Genomic DNA, 27,713 nt, shown 5'->3' with positions numbered 1-27,713 from the left:
ATATATATGTATGCATACATATATATACATACATACATACATATACATACATATACATATATATGTATGCATACATACATATCCATACATATATGTATGTATAAATATGTATGCATACATATTTATACATACATATATATACATATGTGTATGTATGCATACATATATATGTCTATATATATACATATCTACATATACATATATATATATATACGTATCTATACATATACATATGTATATATATATATACATATATATAAGTTTAGCAATTAGGCTTGTGTATGCATACCGAGCATATCCTTTGCACACTCGCCCGCGTATATAGTAATATACACAATAATATATAAAGTAAATTAAATAAATTTAAGTAGTATAATTTTAATTTATGCTTAACATTTATATATATTTAAATTAACTATAATAAATTTATAATTTTAAAATTAATTTTTATTCTATATAAATTAACACATTATTAAATAAATTTTGTTATATATTAACCTATTAAAACTATATTATTAAAAACTTAATATTATATATATTTTAAGTATTTTTATAAGTTAATATTTAACATTTATTAATTTAAAATTAATGTTTTTTTTTATAAATTGCGTGAATAACACCACCAAACACTATGAATCAACTGCCGACAAAAGACGCGAATACTGCCTCGAATACCACCACAATAACAGTTGAATACTACCATAAATAACACCATGAATCAACGCTGGCAAAAGGAGCGAATAATACTGCGACACAATAAAACCTTAAAACTACCGCAAATAACACTGGGAACAACACTGAGAAATTAACATAAGCACGACTGCGCGAATAATATCGCAATAACACATCAAATACCTCTGCGAATAACATCAAACACGTGATCACGCGAATAATACCACAAATAACACCTCGAAGAAAACCACGAACAACACCAGACGCGTGACTGTGGGGATGACAGAGCCGTAAATAATTTTCTACGAAGGAGGACATGGGGTAGAACCTACGGGCAACATGTAATACAAAAGGAAACCAACTTATTCCACAACACTTCCGAAGATGGAGAAAATAAATACTAATGTCTTTGTTTTCAAAACACCCCGCAACAATTTTGCTGGCGCCAAACGAGCCTTAAATCTTAAAATTTTGAATCTCTTTTAACTTCCAATATCCGAAAAAATATTACATCAGGACTCCGCACGTAGAGTTACATGTGGAGTCGAATGAAATCACGTCCGTAGAAAAAAAAATCTATCGGTAACACAAAGTAATATTCCTCTCGTGTTATTCAGGACTTATTGTGTGTTATTCTGGTGTTATTTAAATATTATTGATATGTTATTATGCTATTATAACATCAGAATATTCCCATAACACAATAACACTTGAATAACATACAATAATATACGAATAACACGAAATAGTACGAGAGGAATATTCTCTGTTATTACCGGGCCGATCAATTCTAGGGTGTAATTTCATTGGACTCCACATGTAACTCTACGTGCGGAGTCATGATGTAATATTTTCAAAACCTTAAGACATTTAATAAAAGCTTCTTAAAATCTTCCAAATTAAGATAAGATTAGAGAGTCCCGCTTCACACATTAACCATCCGTTTAAGTTCGCGGTGTTGCTTGGATCACTTATTTTTCTTCAACCTTTTCCGTCGCCACCAACTGATTGAATAGTTGTGATGTTGCTGAGCTTAGCGGTTCCCGCCTCCGCGAGGAGCACGAATGCCCGATTTCACCCCATCTTTTCTGCTTATTCGACTTCCATCCGCCCCTCCTTCCTTATCCGGCGAACTAGGCCTGTTGGAACCTTAAACCCAGCCCCAACTGCCCGCTGTCGACTCTTTGTTTGCACGGCCGCCTCGTCCTCGTCGCGTCAGCCGCAAGTTGATTTGCGCGAGGCGAAAGCGAGAGGGAATTCGATGGGGTGGGGGAAGGTCTCTGGCGTCCTCTTCGACATGGATGGAGTTCTTTGCGATAGCGAGGAGCCCTCACGAATGGCCGCTATCAGCGTTTTCGCTGAGATGGGAGTCTCCGTCACTGCCGATGACTTCGTGCCCTTCATGGGGACTGGTATCTTCACTTCTTCCCATCCAAGGTCATAAAGTTAGCCACCATCTCTTTATCTCCATCGCCTATGCTGATCTCCTTAAAATCTAACGGGAAAGAAACTATCGTTATTAGCCAAATGCAACCGCTTATCTTTACAAATCTTAGCAGAGTTTACATGTCAAGCAGTGACATGTTTTTTAAAGGATAACAAATGAATCCTTTTGTGTAATGACAGGTGAAGTAAATTTTTTAGGAGGTGTTGCTTCTGTGAAGGGGGTTAAGGGATTTGATCCCGAGATAGCGAAGAAAAGGTTTTTTGAAATTTACCTTGATAAGGTGACTGTTGGCACTTTGACGCAGTATAAGCTGTTTCTTTTGTTTGCTTTTGTAACTGAATCTGATGATAGAGTTATATTTTTCTTACATAATTGCAGTATGCAAAACCCAATTGTGGCATTGGATTTCCAGGGGCTTTAGACATCATAATGGCGGTATAGTTGATGTATTTTTTGCGTGCAAGTTTGAACATTACATTTTTGGTTTTGGAGAAAAGTTAAGAATCTGCCGCTGCTATAATATAGTGCAAGAGCAAGGGCCTCAAGGTGGCCATTGTGTCAAGTGCTGACCGGATAAAGGTTGATGCAAATCTGGCTGCTGCTGGCTTGCCAATGGCACTGTTAGTGTTCATATTCCCACCGTTTTAATAATATACCGAGCTCTATTGGTTTGATCTTTACATATTATCAAATTGATGCACCAACTCCATTCTTTCATTTTTATTATTTCTAAATTTCACAATTAATAATATGACCTTGAGACTTGACTTTAAGGAGTTTCTTGAGATGAGAACAAATTCAGAAATTGTAGATATATGATGATATTATTTGGTTTCTGGTTTCTTCTTGACTTCGCTTGAAGTTTTTGTTGGTATTTGTGATGGTATTGAGTGAGAATTTGAGATGCAGAGAATGAGTGAGAATTTGATTTGTATGCATGTTAAGTGCTGCAGGAAATTGAGCATTATAAAATTTAGCTCTGAAATGAAAGTGTTAAATTACCTCAGTTGGAAATGAAACCAACTTTCACAGTTCTGTTTCTTCCGTCTAACTATTTATATGGTAGATTGATTCCTGAATGTACAATAGAAAAATCTTGCCACATATTTAAAACTTTGTCGCATGATGGGGGTGTAATAATTTTAATTTTTAGTCGGGTTTTTTCAAACATGTGTAGAAATAAAAATATTTTTTTCTCTAAACTCAATTGATAGATGATAACTATTCTGCATATTTTTCATTTATATATTCAAACTAGCATGAATGGACTCATCAAATTGCAAAGTGTGATATATACACTTACAACACCTTGGCATCACAAATATATGCATGAAAGGTGTATATCACTTTTAAAAAGACAATTATGGTGGTATTTTTGATATGATAATAAAAATTTGATTGGTATGCATGTTATGTGCTGCGGGAAATTGAGCCTTATAAAATTTAACTCTGGAATGTAAGAGTTAAATTGCCTTCGTTGGAAATGAAACTAACTTTCACAGTTCTATTTTTCTATCTAATTATTTATATGGTAGATTGATTACTGAATGTACAATAAAAAAATCTTATCACATATTTAAAACCTTGTCATATGATGGGGTGTAATATATTTTTTTTCTAGTATGATTTTTTCAAACATGTGCAAGAAATAAAAATATTTATTTCTCTGAGCTCAATTGATAGAGGATAACTACCTTGCATGCTTTTTATTTACATTTTCTCACTTGCATAAATGGATCATGAATGGACTCATCAAATTACATGAAATGCATATATCATTTTTAAAAACAATGATGGTGGTATTTTTGATATGATTATAAAGATTTGATTGATATGCATATTATGTGCTGCAGGAAGTTGAGCCTTATAAAATTTAGTTATTAAATGAAAGAGTTAATAACCTGAGTTGGAAATAAAACTAATTTTCATAGTTCTATTTTTTCTATATAATTATTTATATGGTAGATTTATTACTGAATGTACAATAGAAAAATCTTGCCACATATTTAAAACCTTGTAAAATGATGAGGTGTAATATTTTTTTTTCTAGTATGGTTTTTTCAAACATGCGCAGGAAATAAAAATATTCTTTTCTCAGAACTCAATTGATAGAAGATAACTATCTTGCATATTTTTCATTTACATATTCCAAATAGCATGAATGAGCCATGAATGGACTCATCAAATTACAAAAAGGATATTTACATTTACAACATCCTGACATCACAAATATATGCATGCAAGGTGTTTATAACTTTTAAAAAGATAACGTTGATGGTATTTTTGATATAATAATAAAGATTTGATTGGTATGCATGTTATATGCCGCAGGAATTTGAGCATTGTAAAATTTAGCTATGAAATGAAAGAGTTAAATTACTTTTGTTGGAAATAAAATTAACTTTCACAGTTCTAGTTTTTCTGTATAACTGCTTATATGGTAGATTGATTGATTACTGAACGTAAAATAGAAAAATCTTGCCACATATTTAAAACATTGTCACATGATCGAGTATAATTTTTTTTCCTAGTATGATTTTTTCAAACATCTGCAAGAAATAAAAATATTTTTTTCTCTAAACTCACTTGATAGAGGATAACTATCTTACATGCTTTTCATTTACATATTCCAACTAGCATGAATGAACCATGAATGGACTCATCAAATTACAAAGTGTGATATTTACACTTACAACACCTTGGCATCACAAGTATATGCATGAAAGGTGTATATCACTTTTAAAAAGGCAATGATGGTGTTATTTTTGATATAATAATAAAGATTTGATTGGTATGCATGTTATGTGCTGCCGGAAATTGAGTCTTAGAAATGTTAGTTCTGAAATGAATGAGTTAAATTGCTTCAGTTGAAAATGAAACCAACTTTCACAGTTCTAGTTTATTTGTATAACTATTTATATAGTAGATTGATTACTAAATGCACATTAGAAAAATATTGTCACATATTTAAAACCTTGTCACATGATGGGGAGTAATATTTTTTTTCTTAGTATAATTTTTTCAAACATTTGCAAAAAATAAAAATATTTTTTTCTCGAAACTCAATTGATAGAGGATAACTATCTAATATGGTGTAGTGGTTTGTTGTGGTAGTTTGCCCTAACTCGCTTGGTGCTGTGGTGTGGTGATTTTCTTTTGGTAGATTTGTTTTTGGAGTGTTGTTCTTGTGGTGGGGCTTGCATCTATAAATGGTGTTATGGTGTGGTTTGCATGTTTGGTGGAGAGGGTTTAAGTGAGGTGTTGTGGTTTGTGTGTTGTTTGTGGTTTGGATGTGCTATTGTAGTTTGTTCGGAGGTGTGGAGGATTTAGGGCCCGTTTGGGGTAGCTTATAGGCGTGGAGGATTTAAGGCTAGTTTGGAAAACACGTTTGGACATCTTATCCAAAAATGCGGTTGGGTTTTTACACTAAATGCAGGTTGCGGGTGAAGGCCGGCCACCAACGGGCCTCTTTTCAGGATAAACTGCTTATCTGGATGAGCACAAGCTGCCCCAAATGCACCCTTAGGAAGGTGTGGTGATGTGTGGTATGGATGTCCTATTGTGGTTGGTTGGTGTGTGGAGGGTTTTGGGAGGTGTGGTGATTTATGTGGTGTTGTGTGTAGATGTGTTATTGTGGTGGGTGTGATGGTGTGTGGTGGTGTGTGGTGGTGTCGTGTGTGCATGTGCATACTTTGTTGCATTTTTTATTTATGTAACATTGTTTTTTCCATCATAATAATGCAAAAATTTAGAGCAATAAGGTTGGTACACCCGCATTCTAGGATAGAAATCAAAATAATTTTTTGTGACCTTTGCATCAACGAGTTCGATCTGGGAAATAGACCTGCAACTTATTTCAACAAGGAAAGATGACAAAATATTATCAGAAAATTCAAGAAAAATATAGATAGAGAATATGATAAGATGCTATTAAAGAACAAGTGAGATCAACTCAAAAAGGATTGAAAAATTTGGAAGGAATTGAAACGAAGATTAACGGGTCTGGGGTGGGATCTGGTGAAGCGAACCATTGATGCCATCGAGGAATGATGGGTAGAAAAATTTTCGGTAAGTATTTTTGACATGTCCCCTAATTTGGTCAGTTTCATTTTATTTTTAAATTAAAGAATATGTTATGAATTTGTAGGTAGTGTCCGCTGCAAAGAAATTTAAAATCACTGGACCCGATCTCGAGTTGGAGAAGTTGGATCAAATGATTGGGGGTGTCGTCGTTACATGCAACAATGCATGTGCCTCCAGTGAGACCAGATTTGGTGTCACCCCCGAGAACTTAGGAGCCACCAATCGGGTGATTCTGCCGAAGTCCTCAGCCCGGACCTCCATGAACTTGAGTCCACCTGTCGTTCTAAGTGTCCGCGGGCTGAAAATAAAAAGAAGGTTTAAGCTGCTTTCCTTAGAAGCTAGATATCACAACTGGTGGCTTCATGAAGCAAATTCTGAATGCAACTAGGAAAATTTTTGAGGATTTGTCACTCTTATATTAGTGATGCATATATGTTCATTGTGTGCTAAGTAATCTTATATGATTACAGCTAATTCATTGATGCTTCTGTTTTTGATAGTGCGATATTAATCTATATGGACGCATCCAGAGAAAGATGCAGGAGAGTTGCAGCTGCCATATGCTTGATGTATGAATATTATAACTCGTACATAGATTGCTCCCCTTGTATGACATCCTCATATGTTGGGGACAAATAGGTTGGGGAGTTACTTGCGGGTCACCCAATGAAATTTATCATTATGTTCCGCATGACAAACAATTTTCATCGATTTGTTGGAGGAACTACATAGAAATCATCGACTTTATAACCTTTCCAGGACGACTTCGTGAGTGGTGTTGGCGCTAACCCCCTACATATTATCACAAAATGAATCAATTCAAGGACCAATTGGGCGATTTTAACACTTATCTGAAATAATTTGCAGACACTTCTCAGTAGGGTTGAAGACAATTATGAGTTTTTCTTCACAAGCCATAAAACTAACAGATTTTATGTTTGAACGGACTCCACAGAAATTTCACACCATGCACGATTCATACCGTTCTTTAAAGTAATCTCTTAAATTTATTATATTCAATTTTCAGAAGAACAAGATTATTAATAACCCATTGTTATCTTTCTAGAATTGTATTGAAGCAATCGATGGAACACACATTGATGCACGTGTTCCAAATAATGAGAAAATCACATTTATTGGCCGTTGCGGGTCTCCAACGTAGAATGTCATGGCCGTATGCGACTTGAACATATGCTTCACTTTCGTTATGGCCGATTGGGAGGGCAGTGTACATGACTGAAATTTTTCAAAGCCGCAAACAAGTCTAACTTCCCACATCCTCCCACATCTACGCTTGAGACCCAACTACTCTCGTACTTCAGTTTTTTCTCAATACTAATCATGCAATACATATAAGGTAAATGCTAATTGGTTGATGCTGGATATTCGTTGCAGTGAGGGCATCTCAAGCCCTATTCCTATACGAGATACCATATACCTGAATTTGAGCGAGCAAACAATATAACAAGAGACAAAAAAGAAATGTTCAATAGAAGACATTCCTCCATACGCGCTGTCATTGAGTGGACTTTTGGTGTTTATAAAAAGTGAGTTATACTCCACGATATGCCGTCTTGTCCGTTTCCCAAATAAGTGTAGATTGTGATTGCCATGATGGCTCTTCACAATGATATTCAGCGACATCCTTCTCGCGACGACATCGATTTCTGTAGGGCAGACGTGGATCATGAGCATGCACCTACCGAAACATTTGAGTACCGTTTTGGACATTTTTTGTCATAGCTTGAGAATGATGCTTCCACTACCTTTATTAAAAACGGGGAAAATGCAAGCGAGAGGACATAGTTGAGGGAACAAATTACGGATGCCATAGTAAGAATGTGGTTAGAGTATTTATTATTATATTATTTTTATTTTTTTCAATACTATTTTTATTTTATTCAGTTTCTGTTTATTTCTTTATCTTCTATATTTGATAGTGATTGTTTAAGCCTTTTACACTATCTATAAGTGTTTTTTTTTCCATTTGCATTTTATTTGTTTTTCGTTTGGTGGGGTTGAGAGGTCTATGATGAGATGTTAGGCTTTATGAGTTCTTCTGGATGGTCTATTAGTCGCTGTTGGTTGGTGTAACATGTGAAATACTACTGAAGGCAATCAAGTTCTTCTCTTCTTTTCGGTGCTGCGATTTTTGTGGTTCTTTTGGATGTTTTTTTTGGTGATATGCATATGAACACACGAGTTTAATATTACGTGGGTTAAAAACAACTAAGAACCCTTTTTTTACGAGGTATGCTGTCATCTTGTGATGATATATTCCTTGGTTGGTATACTGAGTTTTCTAAGATCTCACTCCTGCACAAAATTATAATTAATTTCTTCTTTCATCAATTTATACCTTTTTTATGACTAATGAATTACCTTTTAAAGCATTCAAGAAAGATGAAGTCTAAGTTTTTTAGAACTTCTCGAGGTTTACTGTGCTATTGTGGACTTCAGACTTCCCTGCCGAGGTTTCGTCGACCACAGCTATGAGAGACAGTTCTACAGGTGCACGCCAATAATCACAAAGGAGTGATTTTTTCCGGTGGGCAGACAATTTGGTAGATTCCACCGCCGAGAGATGAGGAATGTATAGTATCCCTAGAGGACGACATAACTCGTGACATACGCCGTTTGCATTTTAAAAATAATATTATCATATTATTAAATGTTATTTTAATAGTTTTTTTATTCTAGGTATCATAATACCCACCATTAAGTGAGGAGTAAATCTTAATTGTTGTACTGTTCTGAAATGAATTTTTGCTTCTCAAGTATCAAACATATTTTTATAATTGTTCTGTTACAAACAACATTACTATACAATAGCAGAATTGTCATTTTTCAGAAACAACTGTGTTGCAACCATTTTCAAATAATTATAAACAGTCAGCCAACCACTAGACTTATCTGCGCTGAAGACATAGTAGCTTTCTGGTCAGCTGCTGCATAATAATTTAATAACAAGCTGCAGCTGCCTCAAATAGACTCTAAGAATAATGAAACTTTGAAGTGCGAAACGAAACAAAAACAATGAGGTGGTTTTGCCAAAAGGAGATATGAAAATTAAGTAACCTAAACTAATAATTAAATAATTAAATATACAACATATTTCTATTAACGGTCACTTTGGGGCAGTTCTAGCTTATCAAGAAGCTGCTGCGGAAAAATTGACTTTTTATTTATATTTTACAGTTTGAAAACAACTGTGCAACAACTGTTTATGGACAAATAATCATTCTGCATTTGTGTAGTAATGTTGTTTATAACAGAACTGTCATAACAACATATTTAATATTTAAGAAACAAAAATCTATTTCAGAACAGTATAAAAAATAAAATATACTCCTCACTTAACAGTGAATATTATGATAACTAAAATAAAAAAAATTATTATAATAATATTTAATAATATGATAATATTATTTTTAAAATGTAAACTGCGTATGTAACGAGCTACACCATCCTCCAAAGATTTTATCCATTCTTAATTTCTCGGTAGTTGAATCTGCAAGACTTTGCCCGCCAGAAGAAGTCACACTTCTCTGTGATTCTCCGCGGGCAATTGTAGAACTGTCTCCCTTAGCTATGTGACAGACACAACGTCAGTAGGGAAGTTTGAAGTCTAAAACGACACAACAAACCTCGAGCAGTTTCATAAATCTCAGAGCTCAACTTTTCTGAATGCTTTAAAAGACAATCATTAGTTATAAGTTATAACAAAAGTACAAATGGATAAAAGAAATAATTAATTACAATTTTGTGCATACGTGAGGTCTTAGAGAATTCAGTATATCAACTAACAAATCTGTCACTACAAGACAGACATTAAACTTTGTAAAAAAAGGGTTATTGGTTGTCTTTAAACAACGTAATACCTAACTCGTGTGTGCTATATATACATATTGCCAAAAAAGACCATCCAAAAGGACCTCAAAAGTTGCAGCGCCGAAAAGAAGAGATAAACACGGTTGTCTTCATTAGGATTTCACATGTGACACCAACCAACAATAACTAACAAACCATCTAAAAGAACACATAAAGTTTAATGTCTCATCATAGCCCTCCAAAAGAAAAGAAATAAAATACAAATAACAAAAAAAATTTATGGATAGCCTAAAAGGCCTAAACAATCACTATCTAATAAAGAAGAAAAGGAAATAAATAGAAACTGAATAAAATAAAATTAGTATTGAATAAAGTACAAATAATATAATAATAAATACTCCAATCACCTTTCTACTATGACATCCGTAATTTGGTCCTTCAATTCTGCCATCTCACTTGCACTTGTACACAATCATAACCACAACCACAGTCTCCGCACACAACCATAACCGCCACAACCACATCCACATAGAACCACGACCTTCACACACAATCACAACCCAAACAAAACCAACACAATCACAAACAACCACAACCACCACAAACACAACCACAACCACAACCACAACCTCCCTAAACAAACACAACCACCACAACCACCTCCACACAAAATCACAGCCTGCACACACAACCACAACGCACATAGAACCAACACAACCACAAACCACAGTCACAGCCACCAGAATATAACCATGGCTGTAACCACAACCTTCACAACCACCACAACCACAGCCTCCACCCACAACCACAAACACCACAACCACCTCCACTCAGAATCACAGCCTCCACACACAGCCACAACCAACACAGAATCAACACAACCACAACCATAAACCACAACCACAACTATCACAACAAAACCACAATAACAGTCATAACCACAACCTTCCCGCACAACCACACAAACCACAACCACCCCAGCAATCCACCACCACTAGCATCGACACTGAATAAAATTTCACAGCAACCACCATTAGCAATCCACCACTAAAATTCGGCCAACCTAGCAGCATTCCACCACCACTAAAATTTGGCCAACCTACCAGTAACCACCACAACTAATCATCACAACAACCACCCAATCATGACACCAATGGTGTTCCTAACAAAATCACAAAACCAACATCACAACACAAGTATTCCTCTCACAAAATTCACAAAACAAAGGAAATCCCCAAAAACTAAAATCACCACATCATCACATCAGTCAACAAAAGAAATCGTAAATAACCAAAATTAGAGAACCTCCAAAATCACAGAAATTGCAAAATCCAACGACAATGCACAACCAACCGAAAATCATCGACCGAATAGTGCTTAGAGAAGCTAAAATCATTGCACAATCAAATTTTCAGAAAATATAGTGGTAGAGAATACCGTGGACCGAGGGAGAGCAAAGGAACCAAACAAAGCCGAAGAGCAGAGGGGATATGGAGAGCAACGTAACCACCCACAGACAAAGCCTTGCTAACTGAGCCACAGATTGGAGAGGAGGGGAGCAGGGATCTTACCTTTAGGGCAGAATCGCGAGAGAGGGGAGAGCGGGACTCGAGAGAGAAGCTCGGTCACAAGGGAGCCGGCGGGCCCGGGGGGGGGGGGGGGGGGGGGCAAACGAATCGTTTTATCGAAATTTTATAAAACGCCGCCACGCTGCAATTATCAAACAAGGGAAAAAATTAAAACCTGCATTTTTGGGCCGTGCTGCGTGAAAAACACGACGTCAAACGCTGCCTTAGTCTCCCTTGTAGCTCGATTCTACTTTCTTGAGAGAGAGTATGCCGTGTTTGAGACTCACGCAAGCTCTTTCGTGATCCATTAGCATATGTTTTATTAAATTTTTTTCTTATCAACACATTAGTGTGTGATCTATAACTCAACATCTTAACCCACAAGGAAAAGATTCTTACAAGAGTTTAGGACTAGTAAAGGATTTGTATCCTACAACTCTTATTTTAATTTTGTGACAATATATATTAAACTGAAAAAACTGTGGAAAAATATTAGAAGGCTTATTTTTATTAATGCAAGGAAGGTATATATACTCATTACAGGACTTACTGATAAGGAAAACAATAAAATCAGAATATCTTTGACAAGAAAAGGAATAATAACAAATATAAGAGGCAAATAATCTCTTTAATTAAGGAGAGAAATAAATAGAGATTCCTAAGATATCTCATACAATTTATAACCCTCGAAATATAAAGTTATAATAAATATAGAATATAATGGTCATTATATATGAGATCTTTCAACACTCCCCCTCAGCTGATATAAAGATGTCACTCATGACAATCTTGCTAACTGAAATCTCGTGTTGCGCTTTAGAAAGACCTTTTGTTAGAATATCTACTGTTTGATTAGCAGTGGGTATGTAGGATATACATATCACACCACTATCTATCTTCTCCTTGATGAAATGTTTGTCAACTTCTACATGTTTTGTTCTGTCATGTAGAACTAGATTATGAGCTATAGAGATTGCAACATTGTTGTCGTAGTAAACTTTGATAAGTGCTGGTATAGGAATCTTCAACTCTTCCAGGAGTTTTTTTATCCATAATACATCACAGAGTCCATATGCCACCGAGAGGATCTTTTATGCCATAACATAACTTGATCATAGTCAAAGCTTGAACTTGTACTACCTCCATGAGCTGTTTTATTCGCAGAATCAATTCCATCATAGTAGTACATCCCATTTATTTCTCTAGCAGTTCCAATCATCTTCCCCGAGTTCCGGTCCTGAAAATCACAATGGGAAGGAGAAAAAAAATGGAATAATTAGAATCTTTAGACAATTTGCTAACAGAAAGAAGATTACATGTAAGTTTTGAAACATGTGAGACAAATTTCAAAGAGATTTTTTCTGAAATTTTAATATTTTCTTTTCCTGCAATAAGTGAGAAACTGCCATCAACAATTCTGATTTTTTCGGAACTGGAACATTGATAATATGAATCAAATAATTGAGAACAGCTTGTCATATGATTAGAGGCTCCTGAATCAATGATCCAAGGAGTGATACTTCCTAAAAAAGCCAAAGGATTATTACCTGTTTGTGCTATAGAACCGATAGGAGCATTGGATGATGAGCTAGATTTCAACAGTTTAAGAACTCAGCCTCATTTGCGGTAGGTGTTCTATGCTCTCCAGATTTTTTCCCTTACCATTAGGTGGTTCACCTTGCAATTTTTAGCATTTTTCGTGAGTATGACGCGGCTTTCCACAATAGTCACAGTGCAGGTTGTTTTTGTTTTCCAAACGCTGAATGTGAGAGGTTTTCTTGCTTACTTGAGCTTCAGGAATAGCCAGTGCTGATCTTTCCACGGACTCGGTTGAACCTACAATCTTCTTTCCCAACATTACACGTATCCGACTCTCTTCTCTCCTTACCTCCACAAAAAAACTTCACCAATTGGAGGCAGTGATTTCTTCCGTTTATTCAACCACGAACCTCATCATATTCCATGTTTAGACCCGCAAGAAATTTAAAGATTCGGCCAGTATCCACTATTTTCTTGTACTAGTTGTTCTCATCTTTTGATTTCCATTTATGATCGTTGAATAAGTCCAGATCCTGCCAAATTCGTTTAAAAGAATTGAAATACTTTGTTACAGAATCATCTCCTTGGCAAATTTCCCCAAGTCGTAGGGTCAATTCATACACTTGGAATTGATTTCTAAGATCAGAGTATATTTCTGAAACATTGTCCCATAATTTCTTGGTTGTAGAGTAACATAGATAATTTGCACTTATCTCTTTAGTCATTGAATTGACCAACCATATCATTATCATTGAGTTTTCCGCATCCCAAATGACATAAATTATGTCATTCACATCAGACTTTTTAGTATCAACTCTGACATAACCAATCTTTCCTCTTCCTCGTAGATTCATGCGAACAGATTGTGACCATCGAAGAAAATTATCATCATTTAGTGGATTGTAGTGATCTACATGGGATGATTTTCAGAGGTATTTCTCTAAGGTTCGGACTGAGATGACTGAAGAGGCTGGTTTGCCCTAGACGTGACTTTAGATATTTTTGGGGTTCTTTCGACGAAGCAACATATTAGCTCCTTTGGAGAATTGAATTTCTGCCTTTGCGCTCTCCAAGATCGCGCTTCCCAGGCGAACAGATCGAGCGTCACCAAGTGTCAAACAGTTCTAAGGTCGAGCGGTGAGCGGTACAGACGAAGCAGACGGGATCGAGCGCCGAACTTCCAAGATCGAGCGTCGAACAGGTCCTCTCCAGGCGAACTTTCGCGAGACGGGATAGAGCGGTACAGATCGAGCGTCTAATAGGTCCTCTCCAGGCAAACTTTCACGAGACGGGATTGAGCGGTAGAGATTGAGCAGAGGATCGCGGATAGTTTTTGGATTGAGATCGAACAGGCGAAGCAGACGACTCTAAGATCGAACAACTCCTAAATATTCAACCTCTCTGATACCATGAAAAAACAGTGAAAAAATATTAGAGGGCTTATTTTTATTAATGCAAGGAGGGGTATAAATACACATTGCAGGACTTACTAGTAAGGAAAACAATAAAATCAGAATATCATTGACAAGGAAAGGAATAATAATAAATATAAGAGACAGCTAATCTCTCTAATTAAGGAGATAAGTAAATAGAGATTCCTAAGATCCCTCATACAATTTATAACCCTCTAAATATAGAGTTATAATAAAAATAGAATATAATCATCATTATAAAATACTAGATCTTTCAACATAAACTATATGCTTTTGTCTCCATAAAGCTGATATCATGTTTATCTTCATAAGCTTGGCCCTCACTTCAAAACAAAAAGCTAGTACTTTTTCTTTTAGTTCACATAAAACAATAAAATAGTTCTGTCACGGAAAAATTCTTTAGATTTCTTGTATGTATATGAGGTCAGGGAAAAAATAAAAGATAAATCTAGTAAAAAATCACAAATAATGTTTATTGTTTAAAGTTTAAAAAACCAATCCCATTAACTTCATGGCAAAAAATATTACTAGCTTTTTATGTGTAGTGTGATATCAAATATTATCATAAATTTGATACATATTACATGCCATAAGAATATCATAATAAAATATTGTTATTGAATAGTGTTAGGTATTTAATCTGTCTAACACCTTGTATCAAGTTTTTAATAGTTCACAATCTCTTAGTTCTACTATCTTATGCTAACTCTATTGGTGATCAAACCTTGAACAATGCTCAAGTAGATGTTGCATTTCTTGTGGTTGCAAATGTTGTTGAAGGAATTATAGAAGTTGTTAATGATGACTATGAAGTGAATCATTTTGAAAGGACATAGAGATATGGGCTTTAAAAGTTTATAATGACTTATTTATACAGCTACAACAAGCCTTTATCTCACAAAGTGAAGTCGGCTACATGAATCCTTTTTCTTCCATTGTGTCCTATTGAGTGTCATAAGGGTACAATATAATGTTGCTAAAAGGTTCAAGATAATCAATACAAGCTATGTCTGAGTAAGAATAATGATGATGCAACAATTCAATATAAAAGATATTTACAAATCTCTCTAGGAAAATTAAGAAAAAAATAATTACACATCACCGTGGGACAATAAACGCCTACAATTAATAAATGGATTCGTGGAAGTATGACCCTACTAAAATTAGAGAATTTACATATAGTGTGATTATTGTAGTTGCATAGAAAGAAGTACTGTAATGCCAAGTATCCTGAATTTACCTAATTTGGGCCAATTTAGAATACCCTGAAATTGAACTAACAAAGAATTCTAAATTTCGTAATAAATTACATTGAATCCATTTTTTTTTCTAAACGAACTCTTGGAATTTCCAATCCTTTATATTTGATTTACTCGACATTCTTGAAGCATCCAAACAAACAACTCCTAATGAGAGAAATCATTTCTTAGGGTTGCAATGTTGATAATGGGGAAACATTTAGATTTGCTGCCAGGATGGATGTAGTTAATGCTGGGGCCATAGACTTAAATTCATTAATTAGGTCTTATTTTTCAAGCCAACATTTAATTATTAGCATGCTTGAAAATTTTCCTTTATATTAGTATTTTCTGTAGCTCTCTCTTTCTCTCTCTCGTGTTTTTTTTTGATGAGAACATTTATTAACTTTGTCCGATTTTTAGAAGAACTCCTTGCTAATGTAGAATGCCGCTTTCATTATTTTTAATCAGATTTGATGCTATCATATCTGCTGATGCTTTCGAGAATTTAAAACCTGCTCCAGATATTTTCCTAGCAGCATCAAAATGTTTGAATGTCCCCCCCTCAGAGGTATGTTGTATAATTTCTTATAGATAGATGTGTACTTTCAGTTACCTGAAAGATTATGTAAAACTGTAAAATAGGCTTTTCTTAAAACGAGGACTTAATTTTTAACCTTTATCATGATCATTATCAACTTCATTCCTAGGTTAATTGTTTGAAAGCTCCTTTACCGGTCTTTACCGGTCATCCCTAATTCAAGTCTTAGTATATTGTTATCTTGCATCTTCAAATTGCAACTATAAATTTATTCTTTGCTTTTTTGGTTTTAATTTTATAGTTGCGCTTTCTCTCCATTTAGTTTTCCTTCTTTTTTGGCCTTATTTATTTTGCACCAGTCATGTTCTTTGTGGATTTTCTTGATGGCACGGTCTTTCAATGATCTGTACACTAAAAAGTAGTAAGTGACCTCCTGTTTAAGCATGTCTTTTTTTTTTCTGTACTTGCTGGTTAGGGACAGGCAATCGTCACGTCACAATCCAACCTTTTCTTTTTTTCTACTAGTTCCAAGTATTTTCTCAATATAATTTTCTACTTATTTTAGGACTGCCAAGTCCTAACAGTGGCAGCTGTAGAATTGATCTTTCGTTTTTGGCACCTAGCTTTAAAAACAAAACTATTAAACTGGATAACTATGCGTGCCAAGCTTTAAGAGCGTCCTTGCAATACGAATGTACATACGCATGGATGATGGTGAATGATGACTGCAATTTTTCCTTTTCTGCTGCCAAGTTTATATCTTATGTCTTGAAGATAAAATCTGGCATTTTCTAGATGCACTTGCTTGCTTTATTGTTATACTATTCTTTGATTACTATTAGAACTTTGGTTGGTGAGAAATCTCCTATGCTTATTTAGCCTTTTTGATCCAGTTTTTTGCTGAAGAATTAGAGACCATTTATGGAATATTTCATTCCAACATTCATATTTTAATAATTTTAGGAGAGAATCTAACAGAAAATATGCAAAATAATGAATAATAATTATAAATTTTTATATAGTAGTGCATTGATTGATAATTATATAATAATTCTATTAATCTTGAATTGATGACTCGGAAGTTGGGATTCCACAAATCAATGAATTACAACATAAGATGAAAAGAGGGTGGAAGATTGTCACGATCTAGCTTGGAGGCTTTGCTCACGAAGGGGAGAACATGCAGCTGGGCTGAACTTTTCCTTTCATAGCGTTCCGAAAATTTTTAAAAACAATATCCTCCAATCTCAACAATGTGTGATTTCGACATGTGCTTTACAGTTATGATGATGACTAGCTGTGATGGCAGTGTCCACGATAGCAGAATTTTCAAATTTGCAAACGGGCGACACAAATAGAAGCTTTCAATGTCTTCTTAAGGTTTGTACATTTTAGAGATCAAAATAATATTTCTAATTTAGGAGGTGCGCTAATGATGTCTTTATTCAAGAAAACATTAGTCGATTTGAGTTATCCATTGCAACATAGTTTCTTCAAACCATTTCCAGACACGGGGTATCAAATTATTGATTTTGAGTGTTGTAGCCAATTGATTAGATGGAGGAATGAACTCTTCAATAAAAGACACTCGTTTTTTACGGAGTGACATTGAGAACATTTGGTGTATGAAAAAAAAAGTTGGTCCTATTCGGAGAGATTTCGATATACTCTTTCAAAAAATAGCTGAAGGTTGCCGTTGCAACCATTTTACTTCATAATTTTATATGGAGGCATCCATCCCGAGATGATATCGATTTCAGGGTCTTAGATGAAGATCCTGCCTGCATGCCTGAGAAAGCTAACCAATAATGGGCCGGATATTCAGTTCCTGATGAGGACTTCAGTACGACATAGTATAATACGTCCGAGGGACAAGACGTGCAATAGATGTTACAAGAGAAGAAATCATCGATGCTTTGGTGAACCCATCAACTATATTTATTTAGAATCTCCTAATAATTTTTTATTGATGATTCATATTTCTGCTGCTCGTTCGTTGTGTGGATGTAAATTTTTTTTATCTTTCTACAGATTTGTATTGTAATTTTTTTGATGCGTCCTAATTGCCTTTCAGTTTTTATTATACAACAGTTTAAATTTTTTCTAATGCTTCTTTCAAATATTTATCTTTTTTCTCAAATGAAGCTATCGTGTATTAAAATAATAGGAAACGTTAGTTCAAGAGCATCAGATACTTCAAGAGTTCTAGTTTGCCATTGTGGCGATAAGTGTGTTAAGTACCAATCAAGAAGTGAAGACTGTTATGGGAGAAGATATTATTCTTGTCCCGGAAACAGGACTTCTGAAGATGCTAGTTTTTTCATTGAGTCGATGACATTGATAAGTTCGCTCCAGACTGTGATTAGGTGAGGAGAGATGCTGTTATGGAGAGGAGATTGTTCCAAAGACTTGGTCGTCAGGACTTGCAGACGAACATTATTCTAAGCTTCTTGGTTATTGTGGTTGTCCTCATTATGGTAGATATATGCTTTAAATTATTGATCACTTTTTTATGTATAAGAGTATTTATACTGTACTAAATTTTTTTGTGTAATAGGTTTTCTTTCTGTTGTTATATTGTAATTATTCTGAAGACTGCAATTATTCGAATATATTACATATATAAGGGCAAAACAAACTTTCTCATCGGAAACAACAGTAGCACAACAAATCTCCCAAACAAACTCCTGTTTCTCTATCAGCAGCTTTCTGTCAGTTCCTTAGAAACTGCTTCTCTAAGAAGCAATTTTAGAGCTGTTTTTTTGGAAAAGAAGCTGCCCCACACTTAGCTCCATATGATAGGATGAAGGATGTTTGGTTGATTTTGGTAGTTGGAATGTTGCGAACTGCACGAAGTATTGATGGTAGCAACTTGACCCACTTCCCCTTAGCTTCTTTGATTTTCCTTTTCAAAATTTTGAGAATGAGGTTATTATTAGGGTGATATACCAAGATGTACTTGAGGTTGATTTTTTTGGTTTTGGTAGAATCCCTTTATTTTTTTAGGGGAATAGATTGCCATTGTCATTGATGCTTACCATCGGCAAGGTGTATATGCAAATGATATTAGTTCATACACAGTTGCGAATTATCATGGCAATTGTCTTGGTTAGAGCTTTTGTTTCGATTCATTTTAGAAGTAGTCTATTGCAATTATGATGCATTTTTTTGCTCTTTGGTCAATGGAAAAAAAAAAGAACAAAGATATCCATTTCCCAAAATGCAAAGGGCTATGGTGTATACATTGGTTGCATCTTGTGCAAAGTTTAGAGTCGCTTCGTTGTATATTTCCGACATTGGATGCATTTTTAGGAGAACTATTTTCTGTCTTATCTCAAACTCAACCAAAAGTATTATATTTTCTTCGTACGCAATTTGCTAGAGTTCAACTATTGGAGTGACTATTGCACTCTCTCGAATGGACTTACTTTAGAATATCATTGACCTTTATTTCATGAATGTATCTTAGATATGGGACTGTGGTTGATTTTCTGAATAGTTTGGCGTTGACCAGTATGTAACCCGTTTGCGCCTTTGGTCCTTAATAGTTGGCAAGATGGTTCTAGTCTCCAGTAGTTGACAAACTCGCCAACCTAAATGCTCGTGTAAGTGTTTGAATTTCTTGAGTTAGGCCTCAGTGAATTCGAAAAGGAAATCTCCGTTTGACACCCAATTAGAGTGAACAACAGTTTCTCCATGATCGATACCCGAGTTTGGCATCTCTTAAGACTTCGCTGGTGTAGTATATCGAGAATTGTTTGCGGCCTTCCTTCTTGACCAGGCCCATGCTGATGTTCTCTTCGATGAGTTCCAGATACAAAATAAATTACTCTCTGGTGTCTGAATTTGTAGCAAGCTTGGTGAGGATATAAGTGTATTTAGATGTGTGAATGCCTTCTCTCACTTGTTGCTGTAGGCAATGCACTTTGCTCTTTAGAGTACTTTGAATAAGTTTGAGCATTTGTCTCCCAATCCGAAAATGAATCTACTTAGTATGGCTATTGGATCTGTTAATATTTGTTAACTCTTTAATGGTTTAAGGTGAGGACATGTTAAGTATGACTTGCAGTTTTTTCGGATTGACTTTGAAGCTGGGATGAGTCAAAAGCTTAAAAATTTTTTTGTGACGACCCCGAATGTGCTTTTTTGTTGTTTGAGTTTTATGTAAAACTTTTATATAGTGCTAAATGACTTTTTTAGGTTAGTTATATGTTGTATAGAGTTTTTACTTTTAACTAAGACATAATCAACATATATTTAAAAATTATTTTCTTTTTGATTTTTAAGTATTACATACATAATCATATGATAAATCAACCTGATGTTTTTAAAGTCAAATGATATTACAGTGTAACACTATACCCCTTCTACATTAATAAAAGAAGATTTCTCATAGTTCACCAAAAGCATTTTGATATGATGGTAGTCCGAAAAAGCATCTAGAAGACTCATTACAGGATAGTTGACTGTCAATTCAATGAAGGCATTGATGCGTGGGAACATGTAGTTATACTTTGGGCATGCTGAGTTGACTTTAAAGAAGTTCACACATATCTGTCATTTTTGTTTGACTTCTAGACCTTGACATATTGGGGGGATCTAGTTTGGGTATGTCACATCCTTAATGAAGCCGAGTTGGAATAGCTTTTGTGTCACTTGACGAATTGGCTTAGCTAGAATCATGATGACTAGCCGATTTTTTCCTTGATCAGCTGTATAATAGGGTTTGCGTTCAATTGGCAACATATGATATTAATGTCTATTATTACTATTATAGTTTGTTTATAGGAAGAGAGGGTGAAGGTGAAATGTCAAAGAGTGTGGGGAGAAAAGAGGTTAAGCTCGTATTATTACTATTATAGTTTGTTTTTCATATATCTTATGATGATTCTCTATTTATATATGAAAAAGGGATCTCGATTAAAGACATAAATGAAAATATTATAAAAATATATGAAGATGCTTGATATTGAAGCATATTTTACGACGCAGGGGAGTTGTAATGACCACTGATGCTTAAATGATACTGTAACGCCTTTAATAATCGCTTGAACTCCTTGAAGTCGAATTAGCTGTGGGAAGGCCCTAAATTTGTTGTAGGGCGAGCTCTCAGTCTTGTTTTTATGTGATTTGCTAGGTGGCTCTAGCTATCTACCATGAGCCTTGTGCGATCTAATGTGTTGCTAATGCCGTGGTTGTTAAGCTTGCTTCTGCGTGGATTTTGTTTGAAGTCATCCATAAACGGACTTTACGTGATAATTGGGTGACCAGGCTTGTCACGAACTGGCCTGCAAACTTCCTCCATGGATTGGTGGGTTTGAATCGGCTTGTCACGGATTGGCCTGCAGACTTTGTGGATTGGTGGGTTTGGCTTGTCAATTTTTTGTGTGTACATATAGTTGAGTGTAATAAATCATTTTTGATTTGGCTCTAAAATTGATTTTGGGCTGTCTTAGAGCATTATTATTTACATTCAAGTTGGCTCAAACTGAGTTATTTTTGACTTTAACTTGATCAACAATTGAAGTTTTTGATTGAGCTGTAAAAAATTTGCTCAAACCTGACTCGGCATTAGTCCTAGTGAGACTGTACCAAATGTTCATGAATATGACTGGAATCATTTGGAGAAAATGATAACTCATCTACTTGTCTTTTCTGCAAATAATGATAACCTATTTGCTTAAAGCTGAACGTATTTATCTGGAACTTTTATTTGAGCTTTGGTTTTATTCTGTACTTAATAACTTTTTGGCTGGGCTGTGCTCTTCTTTCTGCTATTCTTTGGAAAACTTTTCATATCTTCTCTTTTGGATTATTGGTGTTCAGAAATAATAGCTGACTCGAGTTATCTCACTGATGATGGTTTATGTTGCAAATTGAACGTCTTAATTGTATATCTGGAGTGTCCATTTAATTTCTATTGTGAGCTGTTAGGAAACCTATTCAGTTGTGAGAGCTGAGAAGCTGCTATCACAAATTGATAAACTTCGATATTTAGTTGTTTCGTTATGTCAGTTTGCTACAAATAATCTGGTCTCTAGTATCTTCCTAGTTTACACAATTTGTGATCAAACAATTTTTTTTTTGGTCTTGTCTGTTCAAATGGATTTTTGCAATTCTATTTATTTTATTTTTTTATTTTTCTGCGGACTAGTTGAACATCTACATTTTTATACACCTTTTAATTATAAAATATTTATCTTTACGCATAACTCACTTTTGAGGATTTTGACTGGAAGACTTGCTAACTAGTGCTTAGTGATTGAAGACGCCCTTGCTGGAGTTCAAGCTGCCAAAGCTGCAAATATGAGGTCTGTGCATCTGTTTCCGTTCTTACTTCAATCACTAGATGCATAATTGGATACATTTCAGAAATAATGCAAATTTTTTTTCCAAAGATACGTAAAAGATTTGCAAGGTTTCTTTTATTTTTGTCATCTGGTGAAAATACCTGAATAATCCTAGATTCTTCCTTCTCTAGAATATCTGCTCAATTTTTCTAGGAAAGTAATTTTAATATTAGAGTTTATGATCATTATAATATTAATTTTTCATGGAGACTCACATAGCAGATTCTTTATTTGAAAATTTCTGGTCTAACCCCCTTTCCTTATTCTTTAATCCCCGCTTTTTCTCTGCTACGTCCAGATGCATTGCTGTTACTACTACATTGTCCGAAGAGCGAATACAAGAAGCCAATCCTTCACTTGTCAGAAAAAATATAGGAAATATTTCAATTAATGATATTCTAGATGGTTGCAGCTCAGGTGCTTCCAGTATCTAGTTCAAAATCAAACAAACTATAGTGCAACATTCATTTTTCTGTAATGTGATATGCTATTCAGACTAATGATTTACTCTATTCTTATAGCAAATATAATCAAAAAGTTCATTGAAATAGATTCTTAGTGAGTTGTAAACTACGCTACTTAGCCTCATTATATTTCAGAGAGGGCACTGGTTTTATCCGTTCATCTTGGTTTTGTACTTATGATATCCCTTTGGTGAAAAATTTCAGTTAAAAAACTAGTTACATCTGACGATTACAGATCAGAAGTCACAAAATCATCAATATTCTGCATCTCTTGGTCATTCCTACGCTGAGCGGCTGCCTGAAAAAGAAATTGATGGATATGTTCAGGATAGGAGGGACGCCCATTTTTCTGCCAGGTAAGACCATCCTACTAGGATTCCTGGATGATTAGTTGCATTTTTTATACTGGGGCCTACATAATTTTACTGTCCTACTTCTAACTGTAGAATTGCAGAAGAAAATTTTTGCTTGATGAGCATTCATCTTTTGGCTTTGTGATAGATTATTTTTGTTCCTGTCAAAGCTTTATTCTGAACTGCCAACATAAATTCTATTTGCAAGTCATTTGATTGAGCTATTTCATGAGCACTAGCTATTTCTAACGAAAAATTCTCTAATCAATAAGACGCCATCATTTCTATTGGTTATGATAATGTCATCCACTACATAAGATGTTCACTTTTATTTTACTCCATTAGCTTGCATTTGTGCTCTTCTGTAACACCCCAAATTTGAAAGGCAGTTTGCTTCACCAAAATGGGACATAATGAAGGTGCTTAGCTTTAACATGCTTGAAAATTTATTGAAGCTAAAAGCCAAGTGAATTGGTTTTGTATTCGAAGGAAAGGAATTTATATATATAATTATGTAAACTCATTTCTTACAGTACAGTATATATATAAACAAATTTTAATTAAAATAATAGAAAATTAGTAGTCAATTAAAATTGTAACTAAAATTTCTGACTCATGACAAGAAAGATGACTACAATAATTAAAAAGGATAACACAAAACATAATACTTCATTCTTTTCTTTTATTTTTTATTTTCCAAGGATACAGTTTTCTACCAAAAGTATTATAAATTGTAAATACGGTACAAAACAATCACAACTTTGGCATGCAACTAGATTTAGATAGAGAAATAGAAGGCCAATAACATATCTAATCCACAAAGGGAGCTAGTGATTATTTTGTTTAAAGATAATAGTTGGGGCTTGAAACCTTTCTTTTTTTGTGGAATCATGCCCAACCCCCATCTTTTTTAGGCCCAATATTAGCTCTCAAAATCTTGGGAGTTTTAGGGATTGAAATTTTGTGTCTAATTTTTTTTTCATCACAAAAATCTTCAAATAATTTATTTTGAAATTTCCACTACATATGGTTTGAATTATATTAATGAAGTATCCTTGCTCTCTTAGAATGTATTTTGAAAATTTTTGATATTTTCAAGTGCATCATTCTTATAAGCTAAAAATTAAACCTAATTGCTTTTAGAAAAATGATCAACATCAAGAAATTAATAATTCTTCCCTTTTAATTAGGTTATCGTTGCTAATTGGTTCAAGCAAATTCATATAGAACAATTTGAGTGGTCTTGAAATAGAAATTATAATTTTGTTTTAAAAAGATCTAGTTTTTAACCTTACACACATTAAATTATAATCTTACTTGGAAGAAACTTTGTTCTCGTTAGTTCGATCATGAGGCCTCACCTATTTCTTTGTCTACCTAACTGCTCAACAGTAGAAGTCTTAATAAAGAATATATTTCTTAATAGAGAATATGCTTATAATTAAAAATTATAATCATATTGAAAATTAGTTTTGGTTAAATTAAGAAGATATTATTTTGAATTATCTTTCATAGTGTAGCCTCTTATTCCAAAACCAAACATCATTAGTGCTAGCTTTGAAAAAAATAAGATATATATGATCCAAATTCTAAATATCAATTTTATTAACATTATTATGCTTATGGATAAGAAAAGTAAATTAATTCTTTTAGTTTTATAAATCAACGTGAAGTGTAAGATATAACATTGTAGCTTTTATCTTAAAGTAGATTAATACTTAATAAATTGTACTTTAATTATCTTCATAAAAGAATTAAATAATGGTTGGGGAAATGTTACGTATTATGCTGATTTTGATTATTATCTTCATAGATTTGCTTCGAGATATGACAAGACCTTCAACTTTTGACTCCATTGTCGATTGGAATTTTGGAAATAATTTAAATTTGATTTAATTTATATATAATTTTGGCCGACAAATTCTGGCAACTCTGTTGGGATGAAAGAATTTGCCATATGATGTGTTGTTTGATTTGATTGTTTTGTTTTAATTTTATTTGTAGATGATGTAAATTTGATTGAATGAGGGGATCAGTTTGAGAAGGAGAGTATGAGGACTCACATTCAACTTGAAAGAGAAGGAGAGTATGAGGGACTCACATTCAACTTGAAAGTTAGTCCAGGCAAATTTACTACATTGGGGAGGAAAGCCCGGGGACTCGCATCCAACCTAGGTGGTAGCGAGTGCTGAGAAGGAGTAGGACGATGCCTGCTGATTGCTGAGAAGAATCAGAAGCCTTGCTCCATTTAAGAGGGTGTTACACCTATCCCAAATGCTAAGTGCTAAGAATTGTGGAAGTGCCATTTGATGTGCTGTTTGATTTTATTGTTTTGTTTTAATTTTATTTGTGGGTGATGTAAATTTGATTGAATGAGGGGATCAGTTTGAGAAGGAGAGTATGAGAACTCACATTCAACTTGAAAGCTAGTCGAGGCAAATTTGCTACATTGGGGAAGAAAGTCCTGGGACTCACATCCAACCCAAGTGGTAGCGAGTGCTGAGAAGGAGTAAAACGATGCCTATCCTGATTGCTGAGTGCTGAGATTGCTGAGAGCTAAGGAGTAGGACGATGCCTGCTGAGTGCTGAGAGGAATCAGATGCCTTGCTTCATTTTAGGGGGACTTACACCTATCCCAAATGCTGAGTGCTGAGAATTGTAGAAGTGCGGAGCCTGCGAAGTGGAAGGAATGACAAAATTCATAGAAGTGTTGAAGTGGTGGAATTATGGGGATTTGTGAAAATTTGTAGAGTATTGAAGTGTCGTGGAGCGAACAAAGAAAGATGTAAGAGGTATGCAGTTCTAGGACATGACTTGCCAAAAATTTTTCGCACGGTACGGAATGATTAAGAAGAGTGCGGTTCCATATCAATAGAACCAACTAACCTATTTCACGCAAAATGATAGGATCCAGAGTTTATGTGGAAATTTTATGAAGTTATGGAAATTTATGAAATTTATAGAAACTTATAGATTTGTGAAGATTTTGAATTTATGAAAATTTTGTGAAAATTTACAGAGGTTATGAAATTCATTTAAATTTGTGAAAGTTTGTAATATTTTGGAAAATATTTGTAGGAAGGAATCAGATTGAAAAGAAATGTTAGGAGACTTACATTTGACTCAAATACTGATCGAAGAATTGCCGGTGTGAAAGGAGGTGCAGTTCCATAATGAATAAACCGTCATCCTTCATTAACACAAGACAAAAGACAAAAAAGAGTGCGGTTTTAAGTAGGTGGAACCAACTAGCCTCTCCCATGCGAGACAGAGGACCGAGCTTCCTGTGGAAGGAAAGTTCGCCCTGAGAAAAGAGATGACGCGAGCAATGGATTGAGAATGCTCAACCTAACCAGGTTGAAATTTGAATTTTGAGATTTTGGTTTTAATTTTGATTTTTGATTGTTTTGATTTTATTTGATTTGATGCCGAGTTTATCTTTTTTGTTGTGGTTTGACGTGATTTTTGTTTATTTTTTATTGTCATTTGAGTTTTGTGAGTTTTTTGGTATTATTTTTTCAGGATCTGGACCTATTTTCAGACAAGCGTGGCATTAGTACTTCAAAAAACGAGATGTCTTCAAAACATCATGATGCACAGTACTCCTCGAGGTACCATCCGTTGACTGAGGGCACATGTGAAGAAATAACTCATTCTTTAAGGTACTATAGGAAATGTATTCTTTCAAGTACACATAAAGATGTTTCATTTCTATGGCCATCATAGCTCGAAAAGCAATCACTTTGTAGCTCCATTGCAGCAATTGTCATTTCTTCATCACCACCAACAACAACAACAACAAAGCCTTAATCCCACTACGTGGGGTCGGCTACATGAATCCTTTTTCTCCATTGCGTCCTATTAGTGTCATATTTTCATTTAGTTCTAGTAAATTAAGATCATTTTTAATACAATAAGCCCAAGTCTTCCTAGGTCTACCTCTGACTTTCTTAACACAAGTCGAATTTAAAACATCTACTCTCCTAATCGGATCATCTAATGGTAGACGTTTAATATGACCAAACCATCTAAGGCGACTTTCTCTAATTTTGTCTGTCACAGGAGCTACACCAACCCTATCACGAATATATTCATTCCGCATTTTGTCTCTAAGTGTAAAGCCACTCATCCACCTAATCATTCTCATCTCGACAACACTTAACTTATTATTATGCTTCTCTTTTAAAGGCCAAC

At 34.7% G+C, this 27,713-nt stretch overlaps 1 protein-coding gene across 5 annotated transcripts in view; it reads left to right on the top strand.

Annotated features, from left to right (window-relative positions):
• Positions 1-1,595: 1,595 nt before the first annotated feature.
• Positions 1,596-27,713, top strand: part of LOC110032219 (NHL repeat-containing protein 2) — a 119,131-nt gene continuing 93,013 nt past the window's right edge. For 4 of the 5 annotated variants that reach the window (XM_020735773.1, XM_020735776.1, XM_020735775.1 and 1 more), the window contains exons 1-8: positions 1,596-2,084; positions 2,299-2,399; positions 2,498-2,554; positions 2,645-2,739; positions 16,283-16,382; positions 22,605-22,663; positions 23,001-23,119; positions 23,402-23,522. In XM_020735773.1, coding sequence (XP_020591432.1) covers positions 1,694-2,084; positions 2,299-2,399; positions 2,498-2,554; positions 2,645-2,739; positions 16,283-16,382; positions 22,605-22,663; positions 23,001-23,119; positions 23,402-23,522 — 1,043 coding nt within the window. In that variant the 5' untranslated portion in view covers positions 1,596-1,693. Of the gene's footprint in view, positions 2,110-2,298; positions 2,400-2,497; positions 2,555-2,644; positions 2,740-16,282; positions 16,383-22,604; positions 22,664-23,000; positions 23,120-23,401; positions 23,523-27,713 lie in introns of all 5 variants that reach the window. The other variant, XM_020735774.1, reaches the window with a different exon arrangement.

The sequence above is a fragment of the Phalaenopsis equestris genome, unplaced genomic scaffold (genome assembly GCF_001263595.1).
Source record: "Phalaenopsis equestris unplaced genomic scaffold, ASM126359v1 Scaffold000888, whole genome shotgun sequence".
Lineage (NCBI taxonomy): Eukaryota > Viridiplantae > Streptophyta > Magnoliopsida > Asparagales > Orchidaceae > Phalaenopsis > Phalaenopsis equestris.
This window is presented reverse-complemented; position numbering and strand designations above follow the sequence as displayed.